The following is a 27,977-nucleotide window of genomic DNA, read 5'->3' as shown; positions in this document are numbered from 1 at the left end:
ACTCGGGCTGTGTGTCACAGCCCGAGCTCCGAGCTACAGGACCAGACCGTGTTTGCTGCTCTTAGGTTTATTTTGGCCCAGGATGTAGATTAATGTGGATCAGTTTAGAATTTAATTTGCTTTTAATTATATTACTGATGGTTATAGGATAAGTGCATTATAGTTAGCAAAATGTTACTGCTAGGAAATTACTACAACTTGCCCAAAATATCATTAATAATTTGTTTAGACATAGTATTTATCCTTGGCTTAAGGTGAATTGGACATATCCTATTTTTTCCCCATTAAACCAAAAATAAAATGTTCATTATTTTAAAATAGTTGATTATGGGGTAATACATTACAGTTTTGCAAAAACACAATGGTTGTTTTCTGTGTGCTGAACCACTGGCTCAGAACCTCTGAATCAGAACAAGGAAAACGTAACAAAACAGAAGGCATGACTCCCCACAAGGAGATGGGAAATCTTTAGATTTAAATATGGCTACACACTGGACAATATTAACAAAGAGCATCCAGTTTGGTGAAACATGTAAGTGGCCAAATTGAACAAGATCCGGTACTCATGTTGAGAAGCCAAATCACTTTTGGTAAAGGTGCGCCTATAAGTGTGGTCAAGGATAACCATACACACATTCCCAAAGTGGTCATGATCCAACCAGATTTACCTACATGCCTGATAATGATTAGGTAAGATTATAGGACATCAATGCCATTTTGGGTCACACATGCTACAATATGTCTACTGCCCAATATATATGTCTGATATCAATGAGTGTATGGCCAGCATAAATTAAAGGCAATCCCTACCTTCCCATTACCTAAAACAGAGCTGGAATTGACAATAATTGATAAACAGTGAAATAGCACCATATAAAGGGGCAGAACATAAACTGGCAAATCCATTTACATAATAACTTGGGAAAACAAAGCAAGACCCAACCAGTGTTTGAACTGAGACGAAACACTGTACTTGCAGTGGCAGTCAAGTACATAATTAACTTGGCAAAAAAGTTTGTCAGGTAATATAATTAAGAACCGGTAAACCTTATGACAATTTGGAGATCTAACTGAAAGCACAGAAACATGTACCTGACAGTTGAGAAAACGCTGTTAGAGTGTTAGTATCTTCTTCATTGAATAGACTCATATCTTCCTCACTCTCCATCACAGTCTTTAGCACCATAAGGAAGTTCCGCAAGTAGTAAGGCTGTCTGTCAAGCTCCGAAGCAATTTCCTTTGTGTTGCAGTTATCTGCGTCAGTCTGACTATCTGTATCATTGAAAGGTTTCAGAAATTCATCCAGCACAGTAATATCTTCCATGGGAAGTTGGTTACTGTTGTTCTCAATAGAGGACATGACTGTTCGATTATCACACTTTTGGTCTGAAGCAGTATGATCAAAACAGGATTCAGGAGTATTACTGTGTTTTGCTTTTTTACATAAATTGGTTTTCACTACAAGGCACTCATCTACCTTACGCTTTGAATTTTCAATGCGCCTGTCTGACTTACAATCTGGTTGTTCAGAAAACACAAACTCAACATTATTAGGTGGCAAATCAACTCCATCATCAACACGTTCACTGCATTTCTGCTTATTGTTAATCTCTAGTGCTTCACCAACACTGTCACATTTTGAGGACAGTGTTACTTTGCCAGTACATTGACTACTTCCTTTGATGTGTATACCCCTAGACTTCGCTTTACTTTTACGAGGCAGCGGTTCATTATGTAAAGTGTTTGCTACATTACATATGTCATTTGTAGAAGATTTGTTGCAGTCAGTTGAATCTATAAGACATACATCTTTGCTTGCATCTTGCGTAGCTTTGCGAGTCCGATACCTCCTGGACAGTTTGGATGAAAGGCTTCCCAGAGGCACCGTGGTTACTATCCTCACATTTTTAGGAGTTTCTGTCACAGGAGCATTTTTCTCAAAGTAGGGGCTGGCTTTCTTTTTATTGACTTCTATCTCGTCACATTGATGTGTTTTACTATCAGCCCTTGTTATTGTGGTCTTAGGTTTTTGTGGCAATTGAGGGCTTGGAGATGTGGAAGTGGGTTGCACGGAATTGTGGTCAGAAACTAACAGAACATCATGATTCTCTTGCTTTGCTTTGGGGCATGTCTCATCAATGTGGTCGTTCAAGCCAAACCGTGGTACCATCTCCCCACAGAGAGGACAAGAAAGTTTTGCAGGGGGTGCATTTTTAAAGAGTGCAAGAATCGATGGAGACGATGAATATTTCTTTGGGGTTGGACTGACTTTTGCGATCAAGGTGCTTTTATTTTTAGATAAAGAGAGACGGGACTTTTTCTTTTCAGGAGTCTTCATTTGTGACATAATGAAAACAGAAAACTTTCTTTGACATGTCAGGAACTATGTATGGTTTCACCTACAAAAGAAAAGGATCAGTAAATTTAGTACATTTGAATGTTAATAGACATCATCAGGAGGTGAGTGAGGTCTCAGAAGTCTGTGATCTGAAGGTTCCATAGCTAACCAAGCACATGACAAGAGTTCACACATTCACCTCTTCAAATTTCTGAAAGAGGCCAGAAAAAATAAATATATATTAAAATCTGACACACAAATGTTTCCAGGGAAAGTGAAAAAATGTACATATTATAGAACTACTTTGTTATGTTGCGGCAACTGAGATTTACAAGTTTTTAAATAATATGTTTCAAATGTATGTCATTATTGGTAAAGGGCCTCTGTGTGGCCTAAACATAAACAGGGCGTGGCAGAAGTGGTTTATTCACATTATCCATTGCATTTATATCTCTTTTTTATATACATATATAACACAAGGCTTTACTGTAACACATGTAAGTGCACATATTATGTTTTAAATGACAGGTGCAAGCATAGTTGTAATAAATTTTATGAACAAATGTATATGAAAAGATATAGTGAGTCTTATGACACTAGCGGACTAGTGAGTGGTAAGTTTAATGCTCCAAAAACAGCTTAAATAGAAATAATTAACACAAACCCCAATGGAATAAAACACATAAAAACTTGAATATTCAGACGGCAGGTCTATAAATGCATCCATTTTGTTTTTCAGCTGCTAAGTATGTAAATCAACATATAGAAAAAGCAGTGCCAGAAATAGTGTAGTATATTTACACAAATTGTGTTTTTACTGAAGCAGGTTATAAATATCTGCATACCAAAATTTAAATAAGAATGAGCTTATCTGTAATATTGTTGTCGTCACTGGATCTCCTTTCCTGTGTGAATAACTCAGTTGTATAGCACCTTGACTGATGCATATCAATTTGAGTCAAAGAGAGCAAGAATAGAGAATAGAAGATACAGGGTACTATTTAACAAGCAGTAGTAAATTCACATACATTAAAATAATATTAAAAGGGATTATCTTGAATTAGTCGTGAAAGACACTTCCCCACCTGTTCAGACGACCCTGGTGTCCCCCCTTTGCTCTTGGGAACAGTAAATATTTAAACTCTACTTCAGCACCTTGCATAAATATACTACGCAATTTCTGCCACCTCTTTCTATATTCACGCATATACTATTACAAATTATATTCTCCACTTAATAAACTTTGTAGGTGCTTAGAAGGTACTAGAGAAAGACTTTAAAAAACAGTAAGACCTTGCATACCAAGACAAGACATTTAAAATAAAATGGTTGTTTGGATATGTTCTTGTGAGAACAGTTTCGATACATGGGTGCCAACAGTGTCTAAGCTTTCTCTGGGACTGACCTTCATACAAATAATCACATTAAATGTCAGTAGATACATTGCACATTTTACAATAAACTAAATGGCATTATATTGAAATGCTTTTGTTAAATATAAAAATCTTCTTATTTGGGGGATATTTTGAACGTTAATGAACACAGGAAATTTCAAAATTATGTGACAGGTCAGGTACACAGGGATGCATGTTTTTCTACTAAAAGGAATTTTATTTTCATTAAGATAGGGATTATTATTGGCAATATATTAAAAAAAATTACTCTTGGCATGCATTCTACAGGGAGAATCTGCGAAAACATGAAATAAGTGCACTTTTAGCTTTCATTCCATTAGTACACCCTTAGAGGTAGTCAAAATCATTCTCAATTGCCAATTTATTAATAGACTTAATTTTAATTTAACCAGGAGCCCTTACCTGGTCTTGCCTATAGCCAGAACACCATTCAAATGGTCACTGTATCTCCTTTGCTGTGTGGCTATTACAGTTATACATATCTTTAGCAAATGTATAGTTGCTTGAATCAATACTGGAGTTTGAAGTGACAAATTTTAGTTTTGTGAATAAAATCTTTTTCTACGGATTCCCTACAATGTGCAATTGCATAAAACAGGCTCTGTCAATATAAGAACACCCCCTTACTTCAATGGCTAGATTTACTAAACGGCGAGTTTGAAAAAGTGGAGATGTTGCCTACCAATAAGATTCTAGCTATCATTTATTTAGTACATTCTACAAAATGACAGCTAGAATTTGATTGGTTGCTATAGGCAACATCTCCACTTTTTCAAACCCGCAGTTTAGTAAATATACCCCTTAGTGTGTTTGCAAAAGGTGACTCCTTCCCTGTCTAGAAATTTAAACATGGAGAACATCTAGACACACTAACTCCAAGTTACAGTATAATGCATATCCAGTTTATCCCATGGAAATGTACCCAGTTTTCAGCATTAATAAACTGCACAATAAAATGCATCTTTTGTGCCCCTTGTGCTATTCTTACTACATATTTGTCAAGGCTTTATAATGTCTTAAAGTGAGGATTTATACATTATAACGTGTGGATTTAAGAGGCAAAACAACATGCCAGTCTTCATACAACATGTATGTATATCTTACAAACATACTTGCGCGATAGTTTTGACCAGCAATGGTTAGAAGTAGACACAAAACAACCTAAATGACAGCGTGAAATACACACACACGATGAAGTTCTGGGATAGTTGTGCACACGTTTACCTGTCATAGTCCATGGTCGCCGCCATCTTGATTCCGGTATCTAGCACAGCTTTATTCACACAGACAAAATTACAACTTTACAGGAGTAAATCGGTTGATGAAACCGGTCTTTAATGTTAATGAATCCATTCCTACTGTAGCTGTCAGTGTGCGGTATGATCATTTTAAACGGAAAAGGACACAGTGTAAATGTTGCATAGGAACTTTAGTGTAAGTAATAGTTTCCGGTCGGATGATTTGTTCTGTTGCACATCCGCTTCATCGTTGTCCATGTGAGAGATCTCTATAACTCCGTACACCGGGGAGATGGCAGAGGTAACGCGGCCCAGGCTGTGGGAATGTACTAAAGCCTTGGAGGTAGTGACTGACCACCCCGAGCAGCTCCTAAGGTATATTACACATTATGTCCTACATAGTACGTCCAATGCATCCACTTACAGTAAAGCAACAGCACTAATGATAATACATATTGATGAAGCAGCTATGTGATGTAGGTAACCATGAAGTTTAGAATTATAAATTATTGTAACACTTTTTTTTGCCGTACGAACATTTAGGATAATATAAACCACTGGTGCTTTAGTCATTTAAGACCCTAAACCTTTTTTTTTTTTTTATCCATGTTGTTAATCAACAGATGCAAGATGTCCCTTCAGCTCTGTATTTTAGTGCTGTTGTAGTGGTTAAACTTGGTGCATCCTTGCATTGTATCTTATATTAAACTGCTGTCCTCAAGTAATCCCACCAGAGCAATTAATATGCATGTGTGAAAAAAAATCATGACACAAGTATTTTAATGTGTATGGCAAACACATATGATAAATGTCCAGTAATTGTGATGTTTGAATCCATAAGTATGTATCACCATTAGCATCTATTTATATAGCACTTCTAATTCCACAGCGCCGTACAGAGAACTCGCTCACATCAGTCTTTGCCCCATTGGAGTTTGTGGTCTAAGTTCCCTAACACATATAGGTAGACACAGACTAGGGATACTTTTATTAGCAGCTAATTAACCTACTAGTATGTTTTTTTTTAGGAGTGTGGGAGGAAACCCACACACAGGGAGAACATACAAACTCTACACAGATAAGGCCATGGTTGGCATCCATATGACTGAGCAGTAATTATTTCACTGTTGCCAAACTCAATACATGAACTCTGCTTTTAGTTATTAAAATGGTGTTAAAGGGAGTTGGGTACAATATGCAGCACGGTGGCTAAGTGGTTAGCACTTTTGTCTTACAGCACTGGGGTTATGAGTTCAATTCCCGATCTGTGAGGAGTTTGTATGTTCTCCCCGTGTTTGCGTGGGTTTCCTTTGGGTGCTCTGGTTTCCACCCACATTCCAAAAACATACTGGTAGGTTAATTGGCTGCTAGCAAATTGACCCTAGTCTGTGTGTGTGTTAGGGAATTTAGACTGTAAGCCCCAATGGGGCAGGAACTGATGTGAGTGAGTTCTCTGTACGGCGCTGGGGAATTAGTGTTGCTATATCAATAAATAGTGATGAATATGTTAACACTTATACTGTCCACACTAAAATGGTGACCGTTTAAATGCATGCATATTAATTCAGTAGACATGTGCAACATAGTATCTACAAGTATTGGGGGGGGGGGGGCAATACCCCCCATGTGCAACATAGTATCTACAGAAAATAGATGACATTCCTTGAAACTACAGTATGTTCAATCATCTCTCCTAAAGACAAGGTACTTCACTTGCAACACTGATAACTGTAGGCAAGAATCATATTGTGGACTGTACTACTTGCTTCTTTATAAGTACTTATATTTCCGCTGATAATTTCAATCTTCTTTATATTTCTAACTTCAGTGTTCAAGAAGGATTGGCTACTGATTTTTCCAACTTAACAAAGGCTCTGTATGACTTGCATAAATCAGAACTCGCTCTTGAAGTGGGGAGCCCTCTGAACGAGCTGGTTATTGAAAACTTTGATGAAGAGCAAATCTGGCAGCAACTTGAACTTCAGAACAGTTTAGTTCTTAGCTACTTCAAAAAGTCAGTCACAGAGACTGTAAGGGACAAAGACATTTTTATTTTGCAGCATTCTGAGGAAGAGGAGGATGAATCTGAGAGTGACCAGGAAGAAAATGACAAAGTAGAAGAAGCTCCTAAGAAAAACTCAGAAGTTCATGAAAGTAAAGAAGGAAAAAATCGTAAATTATCTGTCGCTAAAAATGGCAAAAAGACAGCGGTGGAAAGGTTCAGTGATGACGATTCAGATATGGACTTTGATATTGACAAATTGGAGCAACAGCACAAAGAAAAATCCAATAAAAAACCTGCAAAAAAGGTGACCGAAAAGTCAATAGTGGACGACAAGTTCTTTAAATTGTCAGAAATGGAAGAATTTTTGGAAGCAGCGGAGAAGGAAGATGGTGAAACTGATGAGGATGATGAAGAGGAAGTGGATTATTTTGAACATATTGACTCTGATGGTGACGAAGATCTTGAGTTCCAAAGTAAAAAAACAAAACAGGTAAACTTTCAAACAGGCGTGTTGGGTGCCTGCAGTTCAACGATTAGCGCTGCCCAGCTTTCTCTGATTTTGAGAAACTCAGACATACCCTCTAGTTGTATTAATTATTTTATTGTTTTTCTGGTTGAATGTTTTGTGTTGCCTCATATGTGGACAAATAATGGGGAAATGACCACACATAATTTGTCTTTCTAACATTTAAAGGAAAATTCCACCTTTGTGGACTTTCACACATGGTTTGCAAATATCTTATCTTAAATGTAACCAATGCTTAGATGCACACACTAGTAGTTCATCTAACGTATAGCTTTTCCTGCAACTTTTTCATATGCAGAGACCAGGCAGTGGTCTATGACTGCCAAAACGCCCATGTCATTATCATCACCATTTATTTATATAGCCTCACTTATTCCGCAGCACTGTACAGAGAAGTCATTCACATCAGTCCCTGGCCCATTGGAGCTTACAGTCTAAATATCTTAACATACACAGACAGAGAGAGAGAGAGAGAGTAAGGTCAATTTGATAGCAGCCAATTAACCTACTAGTATGTTTTTGGAGTGTGGGAGAAAACCCACGCAAACACGGGGAGAACATACAAACTCCTCACAGATAAGGCCATGGTCGGGAATTGAACTCGACCCCAGCGCTGTGAGGCAGAAGTGCTAACCACTTAGCCACCGTGCTGTCATTACACCAACATCAGCAATTTGAATGACTTGAGAGGTTTCTGTTTTGTTTTACTTTCCTCTTACATAGGTGAAGCTGGGCTTACATTAGAATGGCTGCTTTGTGACTAAATGGTGACACCACAGTCTGTATGAGGAGTACTCAGAAATCTATTGTTCGGCTGATTCCTACACCCAGCTTAGTAGTTTTGATTACCTACTTTGGTTCCCTTTGTAGCACTCTGTATTTATTACTATTTTTGATTTTCCCAAAGCACTTTATTGAAATCCTGCAGTTAGTACTTCAGCAGTAATTATAGTACAAAAAATCCAGACACAAACCCACAATATAGGAGCTACACGTAATCTGTTAAATCAGCAAATTACTTTAAAGCACAACACAGACCAATTGCTGTTTTTAAAGCTTCTTTAAACAAGAGTAGATAAATGTTCTGTGTGGTGGAGGTAAATGGATTGTAGTTCTAGCCAACTGCAGCAATTATACAAGTGTCTTAATGAATGTACAGTGAGAGGCTATTCACAATAATGCAAGAATGGAGTTTGTCACTCTACATTTGAATGAGGTATCTTATTACAGTGCAAACTAGTTATTTGTTCATTAGTGCCATCACAATTACTTTTTTGTTTTTTCAACACAAACTCAATGCAACAACTAATTTTTCTCTTTCCTACCATTGGGGGAAACTTACATTACATTGAGGTATTGTAGGTGAACTAGGAGTTTAGGTACTAATACACTTGTTGAATGCACACTCCTTCCCTGCCTTACCCCTCCTCTACAACAGCAAGCTCAGTTTTTTGTTTAGTGCCTTAGGAGATTGTGAACATTGGTATGGGCTCCTGCCCATACTGTTAGTATTAGTATCATTCACGTTTTTATTTTCTCTCCCTTAAAGGGTGTCAGCACAAGGCCCCCTTCTAAGTCCCAGAGAGTGGCTTCCTTCACTTGGGTCCCTGCGCAGGGGTGAGCAGCCGGACAGCTCAACTCACTCCCACACCATTGCTGACAGTCAGGCTGTGTGCACCTTCCCCTAGACATGAGCAAAGGGTGCCATAGCCAGCAGTTGAAAGGGAGCTGTGTGTAATCGGTTGGGAGTGAAGCTGTCACAGCCTCTCCTCCTGACCCATTGACTCACCGTCATTTCTCCTAGACAACGAGCGTTGCTATGGTGGGGAGAGGCAGGCGTTTTCTCTAACACAAGGAGGAAAACACTGCCTGGAGCTGCTGCAGAGAAGCTGGGCACTAAGTTAAGCTCTGCAGCACTAGATTACAGCAGCCGACAGCCGTAGTAAAGATGGGCTGTCGCTGCGCATGGAGACGGCCAGCAGCTACACAGAACACTTTGCCATGCTGACCTTACTGTGTCTCTCCTGTGCAGTATCATTTCCTTGTTTATTTAAAATTGATGCTTATAATCTGGTTTTCTTCTGTATATCCGTTGCTAACCTAGATTTTTTTCAAGGGACAGAACTTTGCTCAGAGTATGTCTCAGGGTGCTGGTGTCTTATAATTCAAGTCTACCCGTGTTTACTGACTCTTAAAGATTTTTCTTCTTACATAGCAGTTATATATAGATATACCTATATATAGTTATTTTATCTTAAAAAACAAAACATTGTTTTCTTAAGATGGCATTGTCTGTAAAAGGGACTTCCAAGGGTAAGGGAACGTCTGTGCAGCATTATATCTGCAAATTGTAATGGTAAATTGTCTTTTGGGCAGTGTGACCCAGACGCTCTGTGTGCAGCATGCGAGGCTGAGAGCCGTGAACAGAGTGCAGTCACCCTGGTGTTGACAGCACTGGAGGAGCTGGCCTGGGCCAGATCACTGGCGACATCCATAGCTGTGCTCACTAAAGTGATGTCAAGGTCCACAGAGGTACCTGAGTCTTCTCTTTCCTGGTCTGCACCACACACTGTCTGCTCAATCCCTGCTGTCGACAGCGGGTCCTCCTAGGCTGAGGCAGGATTGCCAGTTTCTCTGACTGAATTCACCCAGGGTCTCGCACGCATGTTTACTGTGCCCCATAGAAGTAAGCCTTTAATACCAGACTCTTTTCAGGCCCTCAATCAGGATTCAGACCACTCTTCAGCTGAGGGCAATTTATATTTTGAATCAGAAGGAGAAGAATAACTCTGTTCAGAGGATTCTTCCTCCGCATACAATGTGGATAGTCTTATCCTAGGGGTCAGACGCCCCTTAGGTTTTGTGGAGCCTGAGTCTGAGGATCCCTCCGCCTTTTCACTCTTTAAGAGACCTAAAAAGCAGGTTGTGTTTTTTCCTCCTTCACCTCAGCTGGTGGACATAGTGTCTGACGCTTGGCAGAAGCCAAATAAACATTTCCAGATGCTGGGCAGATTTAGATCTCTCTACCCACTTTCAGCAGAGGAATCTGTAAAACAAGAGCAAACCCATAAGGTGGACCCCCCCCCCCAGTTGCTCGTTTGTCCACAACTCCTGCCATCCCTGTGCAGGGCCTCTCTGCGGGACCCCACGGACAAAAGTCTGACCTTATGTCCTCTAGGCCTATGTGGTGACAGGTAATTTTAGGCCTCTCATGTCCACAGCCTGGATTAATAAAGCCAATCAGCTGTGGTCAGAGCAGTTGGTTAGGAGTCTTCAGGATAACATACCTGGAACTGAGCTTCTTACATTGGCAGAACACATCCAGGTGGCCTCTGATTATGTAGGTCAGGCTTCTATGGATGCTGTCGGGCAACTCTAGGTTCTTGGGCCTGATCATTGTGGCCCATTGTACCTTATGGTTGCACTCCTGGGCGGTGGGTGCAGACTCTATACACACTTTAGAGGCTTTGCTGTTTGGTAGTATCGCGCTGTTCGGGTCCAAATTAGAATGTGTTCTACAGGGAAGGGGGGGGGGACAAGAGTACCTCTCTACCAGTGGGCTCCACTAAATCTAGACAGTCACGTTTTCATTCCTTCGTTAAGGGGCATGGAGCTCCCTCTAGAGGACAGTATTGGCCCTTAGAAGAGCGCACCATAGAGGCTGAAGCACGGCCAGACGTAGAATCCCCCAGGCCATGGGACAAGGCTGTGGCATGATCACACTCCAGGATATTGTGGTGGGGACTCATCTGCTACACTTACAGGCGTGATGGTGGCTTTGAACCACAGACGCTTGGGTGCGGTGGATCGTAACACAAGGTTATGTCATCGACCTAGTACAGGTTCCTGCAAGGCACTTCAGGACACCATCCGGGGTAATCATCCCAGTACTACTGCAGGAAGGAGGCAAGGGGCTTTAGTGCAACTTCTTCCTGGTCCCCAAACCAGACGGCTCATTCCTTCCCATTTTAAATTTACAGACCCTCAACAAACAGGTCCGCGTGCTTAAGTTCCGGATGGAATCCCTGTGCACGGTAATTACAAGCATGTAACAGGGATAGTTCATGGCTTCCATAGACCTCAAAGATGCCTACTTACATGTTCCCATTTGGGGGGGGGGGCGCAGTGTCTCCTCCACTTTGTGGTACAGAAACATCCTTTTCAATTTAGGGCTTTACCATTTGGCCTGGCCACCGCCCCAAGAGTATTCACCAAAGTGATGGCAGGGCACTTTCACTCACGGGGGGTCGCAATTATACCCTACCTGGACGCAGCTCTACTCTTACACCATAACCACATCAATTTCCGGAGGAGTACTGATGAGTGCTCATTCTACCCAAGTCCTTGCTCAGTCCAGCTCAGCAGATGAGTTTTCTGGGTCTCAATTTCAACACTGTTTCCCAGAGAGTCTACCTTCTGGACAATAAGGTTCTTTCGCTTCTGCACAAGACCAGGACTCATGGCTCAAAGGTATTTCTCTCTTCTCCATTGTCTGAAGCTCTTGGGTTCAATGGTATCTGTATACGAGGTGGTGCCCTTCGCACATCTCCACTCTCGTCCTCTTCAGAGAGAGATTCGCCAAAAGTCGTCCAGCTCCCACGAACATATGGACAGGCAGATCATCAGACTGTCCAGAGCCACGCACTTATCCCTCTCATGGTGGCTGAGCAGACATCTAGAAAAGGGCTAGTTATTCCGCGCATAGAGGTGGAACCTGGTCACCACAGATTCCAGGCTGTCCTACTGGGGCACGGTCGTCGGGCGCCTCAGGTTTCAGGGTCTCTGGCCCCCTCAGGAGACCACTCTACCCATCAATGTCCTGAAACTCGGGGCTGTTCACAGATGTTACTTTAGGGACAGCGGTTTCTAACTGGGAAACCCTTGAAGATTCAATCTGGCAATGCCACGGCGGTGGCTTATCTAAACCACCAGGGTGGAACGCACAGCCCAATGGCAACCAGGATCATGTCCTGCGCGTAGTGTAATGTTCCAATAATATGCAATTTTCATACCAGGGGTGGACAATTGGGAAGCAGACTTCCTCAGTCGTCACAGGGTCCATCCCAGGGAGTGGTCTCTTAACAATGTCTTTGCCCTTTTGGTACAGCATTGGAGCACTACAGAGATCGACCTCATGGCATCCTGACTAAATTTTCAGGTTCCTCTTTAATGCTCAAGGGACCCTCGAGTGGTGTACATGGATGCCATATCATCCCATGGCACTTCAGTATAGTGTACCTGTTTCCAATGCTCCCGCTGGTGCTAAAAAAGGTAAAAAGAGAACGCTTTCCCGCAATTCTAATGGCCCCAAATTGTCCACGCAGAGCATGGTTCTCAGACGTTCAGGGAACGGCGGCAGCGCCTCCCTTTTGTCTTCCGGATCGTCCAGACCTTCTGGTTCAGGGTCCTCTTCTCTGCTATTACTTACATCGGCTGAATTTGACAGCATGGCTGTTGAGACCTTGATTCTCAGGGCAAGAGGTTTTCTGCAGGATGTGGTGAAGACCATGGTCAAAACACGAAAATCTTCGTCTTCGGCCATTTATCATCGTGTCTGGAAGGTTAACGTTCTCTGATGTCAGTCTCGGGGTTATCACACTTCCCGGTTTAGCCTTACTCGTTTGCCCTCCTTTTTGCAGGTGGGTTTGGAAAAGGGACTTCGTCTGGGTTCTCTTAAAGTACAGGTTTCTGCACTCTATATATTTTCAGTGCCGGCTGGCGGTTTTACCAGATGTACAGACATTCCTTCAGGGTGTCTTACACATTCAGCCACCTTTTGTTCATCCAGTGGAACCATGGGACCTCAATCTGGTCCGGAGTGCTCTCACTTAGGGCTCCCTTTGAGCCTTTAAATTTAGTGGATCTACGTCATGTTACTTGGAAGGTGGTGTTCCTCTTAGCCATTGCCTCAGCTCTCCGAGTTTCGGAACTCTGAGCATTGTGTTGCAATCCTCCGTTCTTCGTTTTCCATGAGGATAGGGTGGTCCTCTGCTTGAAACCCTTTTATATTGAAAGAACTACATGTGATTTTAAAAGGCATGATAGTATTTTAGATATATTTAGCAGGAATTTGTGATCATTGAAAAGTAGCCTGCATATTGTTTTTTTTACTGAGAGTTTTTGCAACCACTCCTTTTTAAGGGCTTATTTCCTGTTACAAATGAATTTTACTCATGAGCCCCCAGTCCCCCAACTAGCAGATCTGTGCTGAGCAAGATCCTATACCCATGTCAACAGGGGGAAGAGGAGGTGCAAACAGCACTGAGTTACTAAATGTGTCGAAGACGGAGACTTTCAAACCTCCCTGTTTTTGTCGATGTTGGGAGAAAATCCAGTGCAGGCATGGGTTTGGGTGAGCATCTCTGAACTGCTGTGGGAGTATGGCAATTTGGGGACAGAGGAGCTGATGATCAAACATATCCTTGAAGCAGCCCATTCACATCAGGTTTTCAGGATATCATTGTTTGAGAATATGTGCAATACTTACTGACCAAAACAAATCCTGAATTGAGGATTGATTTTAGAAATCTCCTAGGAGACGCACAGTTTGTAGCTGCTGCTTTTTTAACTTTGCAAAAGGATAACTTGAGATCTAAACTCAGGTGAAGTTTAGTAAGTAAAATGTAAATGCTAAATGACTTTTGTTGCAATGCTCCACTAGAGTAGTTGGGTCCCAATTTCTGCTACGTTCAGGGAGGTTTTACTTGCTGTTTTCAGCAGTGTTAAATTATGGCTATGAACAGGACATTGCCAGTATGGAGAGTTCCCCCGATATCTGCCTCAGTCCAGGGATACACTCTTGCAGATACAGGCTTTTCTTATACTGTCAATATTATGTCCTTCAACAACATGCTCCCAGCAGGAGTGAGGACAGCCTTCCTTGACCACAGTCATTGGGGGATATCAAAGCAACTTGGGTAAGTAATCTATGTTAAGCATTTTGGGTGGAGTTTCTCTTTAATTGTGATGGTGAATAAATATAATCGAGTCAGTAATTGTGTCTCATATTCTCAGCCAATTTGATTAGTTCACCTGTGAATGATGAAGACATCATTAAATTATTAACTATTTGTAGGTAACTTAAGAGTTGAGAAACTCTAGATTCAAAATGTTTTCAAACTATGGAGTCCATTATTCCCACTGGGTGAATAGAAATGGTAGTTTCATAACTGGAAGGCTGCATTTTACAGACCACTGATGTATCTATAATGTTCTGTCTTGTCTACTTGTGTGATATTTTGGTGTTGGTGTAAAATCAAAAGCCAGGTAATCTGGTATGATGTTTCTTGCATACCCTTATACTGTCACCCTGTAGAGTGAGAATAACATAGATATGTGCAATAATAAGCGTTTACGGTTTATTTTTCAGGTGGCTAAAAGCTCCCGGGACCTCCATTATAAGGACTTCTTCGATCCAGTTGATGGTGATGAGAACATCCTAGACAGACAGCCCACTGATGAGGAAGAGGAACACCTAGAAGAAAATGATAATGACGAGGAGGACATGGAAGATGATGACATGATTGAAGAGTAAGAAATTTCTGGTTGCAATATCTTTTGTTGCATGGGGGAAACTATGGGTGGACAATTTAAGGGTAGTATAAGAATACAGCAGTAATAAGATATTGATGAGTTTCATTTATTACTGCAGTATCTCTGAACTGCACAGAGTCATGTATTATTATTTTTTCTCAACATTGCGGTTATCCAGTAATGTAATGATGTTACAACTCTGCTGTAGGAGTCAGTCTCTAGTGGTATGAGGGAAGAGAAGGAACTGCATGATGTAAAATGGCTGGGGGGGCGGGGGGGACAACTGCTGAAAGGTGAGAGGGATTTTATGGTGAGTAGGAAAGGAGGAGAGGCACGCTGGAGAGAGAAGTGGAGGGATTGCATGGAAGATAAAAGAGGTGCAATGGAGAGGACAGACTCTGAGTTATACATATTTAGTATACAACTGTATAATATATGACTGAATTCCCCCCCCCCCCTCCCCTTCTCTTTTTCAGTTCTTATAAAATCTGTACACTGTTTGCAATTTGCCTTTTTTTCTGTTGCTCTGCAGTTATTGACTATATCTATTCATAGCTAAAGATTAAGAAATGACTACTATATAAACAAAGCTAGATGAGTATCCAAAATAATAAACATAGTCAAACCAATGCATTATTTAATTACTTCTTCCTAATGCTATTTTTGATCGTTGTCACTTCTATAATGCCTGTTTTTTTTTTGGTTTTTTTTTCTTGCAGTCGCGATGAGGATGATGATGAAGGGGAGGAGGAGGATGAGGATAATGAAGAAATAATGCAGGAAACAATAGAGAGTAAAAGGGCCAAGGAAGCTTTCAAGCGGGTGACGTTTGATCTTTCTGATGATAGCGAAGGAGAAAATGTTGACGATATACTTGGCGGCAAAAAGAAACATGAACAACCCCAGGAACCAAGTGAATTGAAGTCTTCCTTTGAGAAGAGAGAAGAAAAGGTCAGTGTGTGAGAGTCCTCTCGTAAAAGCATTCAGCTTCTATTAGGCCACACATCCGAAATAAAACCTAACTTGCTGTCTCTCTAAAGAGCCTGATGCACAATTTCTGTAGCTGATGGTTTTTCCTGAAATCTGCAGTAACAAAACACATTGTCAGATTGTTATACTATGCTGTTTTGTTGTATATTATCATGAAACATCCTGCTACAAAACAGAGGATTCTTCATAAATAAATCCACTTCGCCTCAGCTCTGTTATTTGTGTTGGTGAAAAATAATCCATGCACTGCAATATAATGTGTGCTTCAAGACCTATCTAGTAATTTGCTGTTTTTATTTGTTATGAAACTTCTTTACAGATGACAGAGAAGATTCAGTCTTTACAGAAACAAATGCTGGAAGAGAAATCATGGCAGTTGAGCGGAGAAGTGACAGCACAGAAGAGGCCAGAGAACAGCCTTCTATCAGAGTCCTTGCTTTTTGACCATGCCTCCAGGATGGGTAAATTATTATTTTTACTAGAAGCAGATGAAAGTTGATAAAAGAAGGGCTTAGTAGGTGCACAAATGCTCTAAATCTTGAAAGGAGTATGGAACACTTAAGACGTAACTTTTATTACTGACATATCAGCGAAATATAAAATGAAATGAAAAAAGTTAAAACGTGATGTGTACTTAAAAGTTCGCTGGATGCTCCACTGCATACCATTGATCTATAATTACATCCTTATACTGGATCCTATTAGTGTATATAACATTATAAATTAGCCCGTTAGAACAATTATCTCACCACGTCTGGTTTTGATAATATAAATGATCAAAGGGTATTATCAAGAATCTCTATAATAAGCCATAGGTTAATGAACTTCCCTCCTGGCTGACTAGATAATGCCCGTAGCTGTCTAGCTATCAAAGGATCTGTGAGGCACGGTAATCTAGCAGGTAATCTTCGTTGATCTATATAAGGTGTATTGCTAGCTACCTAATGTGAACTCCATCTAACTTTGGGTCTAATAGGAGCATAGGAAAGGATCTGTGGATTTATAAATAGGTAAGTGAAGGGCATCCAGCGAAACGCCGACGCGCGTTTCGCTATGTGTGCTTAGTCGTGGCCACAAAATGGTGCATCTGAAACGCAAGTGTGACACCAGTCTAACAGTATGCCTGAGAGATTCTGCCCTGATAGATAGGCCTTGGACAGGCCTTGCACAAGGTCCACATACCAACACAACATGGATAAGACATCAATTATCCTTCACTTTGCCAGGAGGCCCTGTAAGTATCCCCTTCCTCACAGATTCCTTCCTCTTGCTAAAGGGTTAAAGTGTCCGTCCGTCCCCCTTTTCCCCATACAGAGTAGTGATGGTCATGGAAATCCTTTCCTGTGGCATATGACTTTGAGTTCACTCTGCCCATTCAAATCTGCATTGTATTTACTCTTTTGGCAACTTTGCAAAGTTCTTACCAAGATATTCATTGTATAAAAGATTGCTGTATTTAGGCATATACACTTGACCTTTTATATTGGAATGTGTTTTTATTTGCTTATGGGAGGAATGCTGAAATAAAGGATAATGTAATACTATCTAAGCTTATGCCTTAGGTATCTAAACCTAGCCTATAACCATTTCATGGTGCAAATATGGTTCTGTAGCCTTGACACTTTATATGTTTTATCACAGCACCTGTAATCACAGAGGAAACCACACTTCAACTGGAAGACATCATCAAACAAAGGATAAAAGACCAGGTCAGTGTGTGCTTCATTTTGGTAAATAATTCTTTGTGTGTGTTCTGTAGTAATGCAAGGTAAGGTTTACATATGGTAAATGTTACACAACAAGTTAACCCGTGCATGATACTCATGCATTCTAGTCAAATCAAGCTACTTAAGGTCTTAAAAAGGTTCTTGTCATGCATTTGGGCCTAGCCCAGGCCTCCTCAGGGGAAGAGCGTTAGTTCCTGACGCAAGCGGCCTTTTTAATGTGTGTTCATGAGGTAAAATTACCTCACGAAAATGAGTTTGAGCCCTCAACTCGTAAATTTAGCCTTTACTACCCCTCCCACAGGGGGAAGGGGGGATGATGGAAGTTAACTGACTTCACTATTCTAATTTTTTTGTCAAATAATGTCAGTATACCAAATTTCAGGTCAATTGGATGAGCCCTTTCTGAGAAAATAGTTTTTTACACACACACACACTAACACACGCTGCTAGGCTTTTACTTTTATATATTAGATAATGCTAAGAATTTAGTATGTCAGTGTATAACTCCGCCCAGCAGGTGGCGCTGCAGCTTTTTTTTTTTTTTTTTTTTCCACACACACAGACTAACACACCCCGCTAGGCTTTTATATTATAGATTATTTCAGGGGAGTCTTTTCCCCAGAACCACTTAGAAAATATTTTATTGAACTGATTTACAAGAGCAGTGTTCAAACATACTTCTGCTTTGTTTCCAAGTTGTGGGATGATGTAGTCCGCAAGGAGAAGCCCAAGGAAGATGCCTTTGAGTACAAGAAGCGACTCACCCTGGACCATGATAAGAGCAAACTCAGTCTTGCAGAGATTTATGAACAGGAGTATTTGAAGCTCAACCAGGTAACCTACAGATGTTATACACCAAGCACATGTATCCAGACAGGTGCTTAGTTATTAGAAAAACAGGTTATGTTAAAATATTTTTAGTATTTCTGCTATACTGTAAAGCAACTGCTAGAGACACCTGACCATAAGGTTTGATGATTTGTGGCGCATTGTCCTTGCTGGCTGTTGACAGATGAAAGTAAAAGAGTTTTAGAGTTTGGTTGTATTCACTTGATTTTCAATTTGTGTTGTAGACAAAGACAGAAGAGGAAGAAAACCCAAAGCATGTAGAAATCCAGAAATTAATGGACGGCCTGTTCCTGAAGCTTGATGCACTATCAAATTTCCATTTCACTCCCAAACCGGTAATGCTTTATATCATTTATTCTTCAGTGCCTGACTGCAGTAAGACCAGCCTGGCTTATTATTATTATTTGTACACTCGATGATAATGTATACATCAAAGTAAGGTAAACCTTTCTTTACATACTGCAATCTTTAAAATGATGTCTGACCTCATCTGATTTAACAACCCCTTAATTGTGGCATAGTATTAGTCTCCCCCATGCTGTCTGGCCAACGTTCTTTCTATACTGTGCTGAAGTGGTCATAGATTGATAAAGCACAGTCTAGGAGGGGAGTGATGACTGGGCAGCTAGAGTTCATCAAGTATTTAGAAGGAGTGTTTTCTTGTTTTTTGCTTCTTCTTTTTTCATTATTCAGGAGTGGGGGGGTGATTCCACTGAGAGTATTTACAAATATTTAAAAACATTATCTATTGTAAAAAGAATCCATGGTTTGTAAAGCTCTGGGAAGTGCCATATTGTACCGACACTTTCTTCAAAACGCATTGATGACTTCTTTGTATTATATTTGGCAATCATTTTGTCATTTCCCATGGTAGGGCATTTGGGTTATACGTCCTTTACAGTCAGTAATAAGTAATTTTACTGTCGTCAGTCAGGCAGTACAGCATTTACCATAAATAACTTGTGAAAGTATAATGGCTTGAGAAATATATTAATAATCCTTGTCTTCAGAAGTATTGTCTTTTATCCACTAAGCTGAAAGTGAAGTAACATGATCAGATATTAGTTGTATAAGATATTATGATAAATGTACTCTGTTTAAAAGAAACTGTTATTGAATATATTTTCTCAAATTGTTATTATAAAGGAATTTTAACTTTTAAGGCCGTTTTAAATGATTGTGCTTGTTAAATCATGCTGATCTGTCCAAATCTCTGAGTTTGGCCAGTTGATGCGGCAGTGAGATGAAGAATCGGGAAGGGTGGAGTTTCTTTTAACACAGCCACACCCACCCTCCCTCTTAGATAAGTGGGAGTGCAGAGTGTTATACCCCTGCGGAGCTCGTCATCTCCTCTAAAGCAAATAAAACGCTGTGGCTTGAGCTCTGTGCTCTCAGACAACCACTGTCAAACTTTAAAAATGTCACAGTCCAAGGAGTCTATGGTCTGGGATTGAATCTTTTCACCCTTGGAATGGGTGGATTTTAAACAATTAGACTTCACTATTTTGGCAGTATAAATATGATGAATTAATTTTATTGTATTAAAAGAATGCTTTAGAAATCGGGAAATGTATCCATTCACAGATGAGTGTGATTTAGCAAAAAAGAGCTGTAATTTTATTATTATTCTATAACCCTCTGTTCTTGTCCTGCAGCCGGTTCCTGAAATTAAGGTGGTTTCAAATCTCCCTGCAATCAGTATGGAAGAAGTGGCAATGGTGGGAGTGAGTGAAGCAGCTGTTTTGGCTCCAGAAGAAATCAAGGTAAGGACCTTTTCGTCTCTACAAGGGATAATAGAGATCAGTGGCTTTTCTCGGGGCCTTGAGGAACAGATTTAGCTGGCCCCCCTTCTGTCCTATACTTCTCATGGATATGTGAAATATTGTTACAGCACTGTGCTGTGATTCCCTTCCACAGCACACCTCCATATTGCCCATTATGAATAGGTTCTATCTATTTAATGGGGCTCTGGACCCTTATTCTGCATACACCACTCGCTGTGAGTGCTACATGTTCTGTCTTCCAGAGACCAATTGGTATAGCTTCTGACTCTAAAGCTGGATTCCCATACTGTTATAGAACATGGGGAATCCAGTGATGCTGGTGCACACTGCTGCCTTTTATGTGGTGCAGAGTAATTACTCCACCGCTCATATAGAGCTTCATTTATGAACAGTCATGTCAAGAGCTGAGCTACCACACATTGCTATTTTAGACAAAACATAAGAGCATATACGTCTGTGTTGGAGGAGGAAGGGTACTTTAATTCCACAGCTAGAACCTGACTGCAGTGCTCAGTTCTGAAAAATATTTGGCTGGCAGATCTTTAACTTTTCTTGCTTTATCATTTCACAGGAAAAGAACAAAGCTGGAGATATAAAGACAAATGCTGAAAAGACTGTCACAGACAAGAAGCGCGAGAGAAGGAAGAAGAAGGCTGTAAAGAGGGTTAAAATAAAAGAAAGGGAACAGAGGCAGAAATTGGCAGAGAAGATGAGAGCAGAGAAGGGAACGAAACCTTCAAAAGAAGCTGCAGCAGCCAATCTGAAAAAGCTCACCAAAGAAGGAAAGGCGACTGTGCTGAAGGTAAACTTTTGTGCTGGTTCATTCTGTGCCCAGATATTTGCAGGTTCATGATTCATATGAAACTGAGCTTTCACTTCCATCACTGTTACCATGTCTTGCCCTGTCATGCAATAAGCTGAACTATTTTCAGGGTTCCTATGGAAGATTCTACCGCAGGAGTGCAAATCCTACTCATGAATACAATATATATTGATTCATTTGCTCTTTAGATTTTATTATCTATTGTTATTAGGAGACAAATGTATTACATTCTTGTTGCAGGACTTAAGCTAGGTACACACTCCAGAATTTTCTACCAACTTTTTATGCCGATCGATTTTACATGCGATCGATGTTCCGATCACTCGGTCCATGGACTGCATACACACTAGCCTTGTTTAGGATGATAAAGGGAAGAGCGGATGTCCCTTTAGCGACTTTTTACAGCCATGTTGTCGTGAGCAATGACTGTAATTTCGTACTCACTGTTGTGGATCAGTCGGAAGTTTATACACACTACACAACGGAAACGAGATTGGAATGAAAATATTAAACGGTACGACCAACCAAATGAGGCAGACTTTCGACCATCGTGTCACTACACACACTGACCCGACTTTTGAACGAGCGGTCGTATGTCAGTTGATTGAGCCGATTATTGGACGAAAACTGTGTAGTGTGTACCCAGCTTTAGCTTCTGCACAAGTTTAACTAAATCTGCTTCACGAGCTTGCTATGAACTACACATTGTGTTTCTTCCATTGTCACTTATCTCTTTCCAAAGCTTCTCTGTCAAACTTTTTCACATGTAATAATCTTCTCATGATACAACATTCTTGGGAGTCATACTTTATTGACGAGGTGAGTTGTTTTATGGCAAAATACAGCTTGTGGTCTCCAAGATGACAAACAGTATGCAAAGTGAAACAACGGATTGAGAGAGATAGTCAAGAGCAGTGTCTAGCTAGCATCAGTGTATTGGGCACATTTGGAACATTTGTTAAGTGCTTTTAAACAATATGATGTAGCTGTAAAGAGAAGAATTTGGTAATGGAGGGTAATTTCAACTGTAACTATTGACTACTGCATAGAAAGCCGTATTGGCAAGTTCATGTGTTTTGGGTTTTGGGGGTTTTTTTGTACACAAAATACAATATTTTTATACATGGTTACTTTACAGAACTTATCACATGATCACACCAGCATTTATCTGCAATAATGGAACACCACTAACTTTCTTCAATGTAGACTAACTCAGTAGGGAGGGGAACGGTTTTCAGGTAACTCAACTGGATTGGTATTTGTTATGAATTTTTATATTTGAATTTTCCAATCCATTCCTTTAAAAAGAAAATACTGACAGAGGAGATCAAGGAAAACGAATATATTTTTTTTAATTGTATTTAAATAAGAAAGGTTTGATACTTAATGTATTACATATACCGTATGTAGCTTTTAAAATGAACCAGAGCCTGACTAAGACAGTTTGTAACAGCATTTAGAATGAGTATTCCAGGTATAAATAATCATGTGATTTGGAAAAGTCAGTTTGGAGCCACACAGAGTAACACTAGGTTCTGTACCAATAAGCATGTTCTCTCATTTTATATGCCATGAGGTTAACATTGAATGTGTGATTATTAAAACGGTCTGTGTTTTATTGCAGGATGAAGGAAAAGATAAAGCTTTAAAGTCCTCACAAGCGTTCTTCTCTCAGCTGCAGGATCAAGTCAAATTACAGATCAAAGGGGCCAAATCAGTGCAAAAGAAACCAAAGAAAGGGAATGAACTTTCTGCCCATAAACTCAAACTCTAGTGAACTTTTATGCCAGTCAAGCAATCCTGATCTATTTATGTCAGTTTGGAAGCTGTATGTTCCATTGCCTGTGGGCACAGGAAATAGCCCCTTTTACAGTTTTGTAAAATAAAATTTGTTGGGTTGTACAAATGCTTAATTTATTCAGTGTGAGCAACTACCCAATCCTGATCAGAAACTTGGTCTTTGACTATCCCACTGTTTCATTCCTTTTATTTTTTTTCATTGCATTCAGTTCATGGAATGTTTCTAGTTTTAAAGTGTGGTGTCTGACAGCATAGCACTCGTCCAGGGCAGCAGTTACTTCTCATATACTGTAAGCTATGAGAACAGACATGATTCTGGGGTGAGAGATCACTCTTTAGTTACCACAATGGGAAGGAGTGGGGAGGTCCAAATGTAAACTATCCTTTTTAAATGGAAAACAAAAATTGCTTGTGTAAAGTGATTCTCAAGTCTAGGCATGTTTTCCTTCACTGTCCATCTTCTTCTGAATGACTTCACACTTTCAGAAAGAAACTGTTATGTGATACAAGTGGGATTTTGTTTAATATATGCAATATGTAGTGGAACAAATCCCAAATAAATCACCACAGTGGATGGGTTAATAGAATTACAGCAGAGTGGTCCTGTCATAGGGATAGTTCATTGCCTGTCTTCTGTACGCGGGTGTAATGACAATTGGAGTATTGAAGAGATTTACAGCCTTTAGTGACTTGTGGCCGGCCATATAGTTACATGCAGGTGCATTTTTTTTTTTTAATTCTTTAAATATATAGCATGGTAGTTTTTTTTTTTTTTTTTATATTATTGAAGGCTGAGGTGAGGTGCATCCAATTATCCAGTACAGTGACTGCTGGGGCCTTGTGAAGGGAAAGGATGGTGCATCCGATTACTAGGGTAACGGGACGCCCATCAAGGGTCTATAACCAAACCCAGACAACAAAACATGCCACACACACCCAAAGAAAAGAGGTACAAAGAGTGTATAGTGTGGTGCTAGTGTTCAATAAACCGTGTCAGTTAAGGCCCCAGCCTCTCAACTTATATAAAAAATTTACCTTGCTGCGGCCAAAAGGCCTAGGACAAAGAAAAAAAATAATGCTACTTGAATTAAAAGTGCTAGTGCAAAGGGATGTACTCTGCACAGACTAAGTTGCAGCTGTGAATTGTGAAGCACAAAACAAAAATATATGCTGCGACTAAATTAAATCAATTTATTGCATTAGTGCACAAACACTAATTAAAACACCATAAAACATATTCATATAAACAATTTGATGATACGAACATAAGATATAGATGTTTCCAGATTAGGGTATGTATGTCCTTATAAGTTCATCATTGGATAATACATAGCATTCCTACTTGGTCATATCCCACAAACCTAATTCTGATCCAGAATAATAGAGTAAAAGGGTTTATAGACAAATATATATTTGTAAAGAGCCATTCTCAGCCGACAAGCAATATAACAAGCCACTTGGATCTCGATTCTCATTCGATGTAAAGGTGTTTTGAAAACGTGGTATTAAATAACATTCGAGGGTTTACCGTTTATCCAGTTGGATGATTCAACTGCAAACGCAGATATCACTTAGTCAGAAAATTCAGACTCATTCTACAGCTCCGTGTGTGTCAACGATGTTCGTATTCACAAACTATAGTACTCTGTGCAGAGGCCCCATTGGGGGGGGGCACATAGCACCTTGGGCTTCTAGCAGCCGACCTAATGCACAGGAGACCAGATGATGACCCATCGCCTTTAAGCCTCACTGCGCACATGGGCATCTACACTTGATTTTAGCCAAAAGGCTGAAAAACGATATAGCATGCAAGTTTTTTTTTTTTTTAGTTAAAGCAAATTCACAACATATGATGGTACTTGGTACACCGTTACTGTTAATATTGCTGTGTCATAAGGTTTATTGTCTAATTTTGTTATTAACCCTGCTGTTCACTTTTTTTTAAAATTATGAAATAGACTGTCGGCAACCGCAAACAGGTGTTAGTGAGTTGTAATCAGGGAAAATTGCAAAATTAATTGAAGGAAAAAAAAAAAAAAAAACTTCATAATTAGAATATATAAGTCTAACTAAAAAACTTTTTGAGAGAAAATGCTGCCCAAATATATCATGACTCATGATGCAACGTAAGTTAGTGTTCCTATGCAATTTGTGACGGCCTACAATACAAAGTAATGGCTGGTAATTATGAGGTTTCCCTTCTAAATTCTGCATCATTTAAAATGTGGTTTACAGCACTAAACTAGGGCTCATACACATTTATTAGTTTTGGTAATGTATTCAAATGCAGTACAAAGGAGAAGGACCAAGGGAAACTGTCTCGGTGGCTGCAGTTTTTGAAGACAGTAGAATAGAGGGGAAATTGAGGAGGAAGATTTCTAATCACGACGATTAAAGTTGCAAGTTGAGAACTGATGCAAAATTTACTACATGAAAAGTTGCACACATCTACACTTGTGGTTGGACAGGCGGGATGGGAGAGGTCTATCATAGGCCTAGTACAATAAAGGGTGTGTTCACATAATCGCAAACAAAATAAACTCAAGAGAATACTCATATAGGCAGAAATGAGTGTGGCTATGGAAGAACTTGGCAAATGTAGAGTGGGCAAAGGGGATGATACAGAACCTTAGGACTGTATTTAAAAAATAACTGAACAAGATTGAGGCCTCCAAAAGAATCTGGGTTAGCATCTGAGGATGTGTATGTGCCAAAGTTGTGGCACTTTGACCTCCTACGCTTCACTCGTCATGAGGAAATTGAGGGCGCTGCTGCTGTTATGTAGTGTCCGCCGCCGTCCTCGTCTTTATTTGATCAGAAGAGCCCCGGCGCATCTCACACGTGATCACTGACGGCAGTCTCACTGTCTGGCGGCGCCTTAGTGCTGCAATGGTCTCACACTGTCTGTCAGTGACAGACAGTGTGAATGAAGTTATTTGTTGTGAAGAAGCCGAGAAGCGGTGGGCAGCCATTGAAGAAATCTGAAGAGCCCCCCTGCATCTGCTGACCAGCCTTCAGGAGAAAAAACAGTGAGTATATACAATTAAATTTTTTGTATTATTATTAATGGAATTGTTTTTAAGAAAATGGGTACCCAAAGCTCAACCCATTAAGTGGGGAGGGAAAAAAATGTTGGGGTTGGGGGTTATTATTTGGCACATCACGCTCTATCTATAATTTAAAAACTATGGTGGATAAAATAATTATTTTATTGGCACCTCATGCTCTATATTTGACTTGCTGCAACTTGCATCGAGGTGTCTGCAATAGGAGTAAAGTGCTCAGTCTCTACTTCTGCCCGTCACCATGGACACCTCCCTTCCTTTCCCTACGGATTATTGCACTCCAGTAATTGTTGCGCTTTCTCCACTAGACTTAAGCGGCGTGGACAGATTGTTGCTGAAGAAGGGGTATGACTGACAGATGATCCAAACCAGGTAAGGCCGTTACACTAATAATAAATGTAGACTTTCGATTTATTAATTTCTCCCCCCAAAAAAATTGTGTGTGAGAACCTCGCAGTGGGGGTGGGGGGGTAGGCTGAAACTTTGCCGAGGGCGCCTACAGACCTTACACCGGCCCTGACCTTTCGGCCACTCTACATGCAACATCCCATCATGGGGGGACATTCTGTCAACCTGCAAGTCTACATGACATCTACACCTATGGGTAGCATGAGTATGCAATAGTATTCAGGTAGTCCATCCTCAATGGAAAGTAGTGAACTTTTGCATTATAAACAGCTGTGACCACCTTACTTTTTTTCTTGTATTGCAGTTTTTATATAATCTGTATACTTTCTATTTTAATAAAATAATATTTTTTAAAAAACATAATATTACTTTTACCTACCTTCATATTTGAACTATCGTGTCACAGGTCTCGGATATGATCAAACCCAGAGCTTGAGGTGAAATTGCTGTGCTGTATCTCAGATCAGCCAGTGTCCTTCCTGTGGCCAAAAATCTCAGGGTAGCAACCAGTGTCTGCTCTGCAGATACCAGTCTCCATAAATGGATGTCCTCCTTTTGGATGAGTGGGGTGACAAGCTAAAGGAGTTCATGGAATGTGGGTTCATTCATCCTCAGGAAATCCCAGAAGTCATCAGGCTTGTTATCCCTTACCTCCTGTAATTGGGGCATATGAGAAAATGAGTCTCTCCTCTGGAACCAATTTTTGGTCCAACTGGTCCGATTCTTTCTCCTTCTTTCACTCCGGGTCTGTGCTTGCAGTGTTCTTGCATAGCAAATAGCAAAGACCACAAGCTTACTGTAGTTCAACATTATCCATTATATTAAAATAAATAGTTAATGTGCATTTGCGAAGCGAACGTACACTATACACAAAGATGTGTTATAGAATGAATGGTGATGACGTATTTCCTTTCCCTGAATCTGAGGTTGTGGGAGTTTTTTGCTGGTGATGTTCAGCTCTTTATTTAAACAACGATATGCCTGTCAAAAATCGATGCCCGGACAGTTGGTCGTGCAAAAATCGTTCGGACCTTTAGTTTTAGTGTATACCCAGCCTAAAGCTGAGTACACACCACAGGGTTTTTATCCAATAATCGGCTCAACCAGCCGACATACGACTGCTCGTTGGAAAGTCGAGTCAGTGTGTGTAGTGATACGATGGTCGAAAGTCTGCCCAAATGAACGATTGTCTCATTTGGTTGGTCAAAACAAATACAAATAGACCAATATTTCTGCGTTGTGGTACCTCTAAAACTGATATATGCAAAATTAAGAGAACAGCAATAAGATAAAAGTCAAAAATAATACTTAAATTCGTTGATGTGGATCCATACAGGTACTTCTCATTTGATCTCAAAATAAGAAAAATGAAATCATAGTATAATAATATAATCAGACTGAGGTGAAACAATCACTGAGATAGTAGAACAGAGTGTCCCAGAATATAACCTTCACCAGTCTGGTGTGTACTCCGGA

The 27,977-nt window shown here is 40.2% G+C and overlaps 2 protein-coding genes across 5 annotated transcripts in view; one reads left to right on the top strand and one right to left on the bottom strand.

Moving 5' to 3' along the window:
• Nucleotides 1-27,977, bottom strand: part of FAN1 (FANCD2 and FANCI associated nuclease 1) — a 59,540-nt gene that overhangs the window by 19,211 nt on the left and 12,352 nt on the right. For 2 of the 4 annotated variants that reach the window (XM_075208112.1, XM_075208115.1), the window contains exon 5: nucleotides 1,093-2,399. In XM_075208112.1, the coding sequence (XP_075064213.1) occupies nucleotides 1,093-2,347 (1,255 nt within the window). In that variant the 5' untranslated portion in view covers nucleotides 2,348-2,399. Of the gene's footprint in view, nucleotides 1-1,092; nucleotides 2,400-4,865; nucleotides 4,952-4,977; nucleotides 5,201-27,977 lie in introns of those variants that run through there. The other 2 variants (XM_075208114.1, XM_075208113.1) reach the window with 2 other exon arrangements.
• Nucleotides 5,100-23,134, top strand: MPHOSPH10 (M-phase phosphoprotein 10). The gene is made up of 11 exons (XM_075208116.1): nucleotides 5,100-5,366; nucleotides 6,820-7,486; nucleotides 14,892-15,052; nucleotides 15,775-16,006; nucleotides 16,365-16,506; nucleotides 17,687-17,754; nucleotides 18,469-18,606; nucleotides 18,846-18,956; nucleotides 20,277-20,384; nucleotides 20,977-21,207; nucleotides 22,853-23,134. The coding sequence occupies exons 1-11, from the start codon at nucleotides 5,284-5,286 to the stop codon at nucleotides 23,000-23,002; spliced, it is 2,091 nt and encodes a 696-aa protein (XP_075064217.1). The 5' UTR covers nucleotides 5,100-5,283; the 3' UTR covers nucleotides 23,003-23,134.

Source organism: Mixophyes fleayi, chromosome 4 (genome assembly GCF_038048845.1).
Source record: "Mixophyes fleayi isolate aMixFle1 chromosome 4, aMixFle1.hap1, whole genome shotgun sequence".
Taxonomy (NCBI): Eukaryota; Metazoa; Chordata; class Amphibia; order Anura; family Limnodynastidae; genus Mixophyes; species Mixophyes fleayi.
Note: the sequence above shows the minus strand (reverse complement) of the source record. Positions and strands in the feature narration are given on the sequence as shown.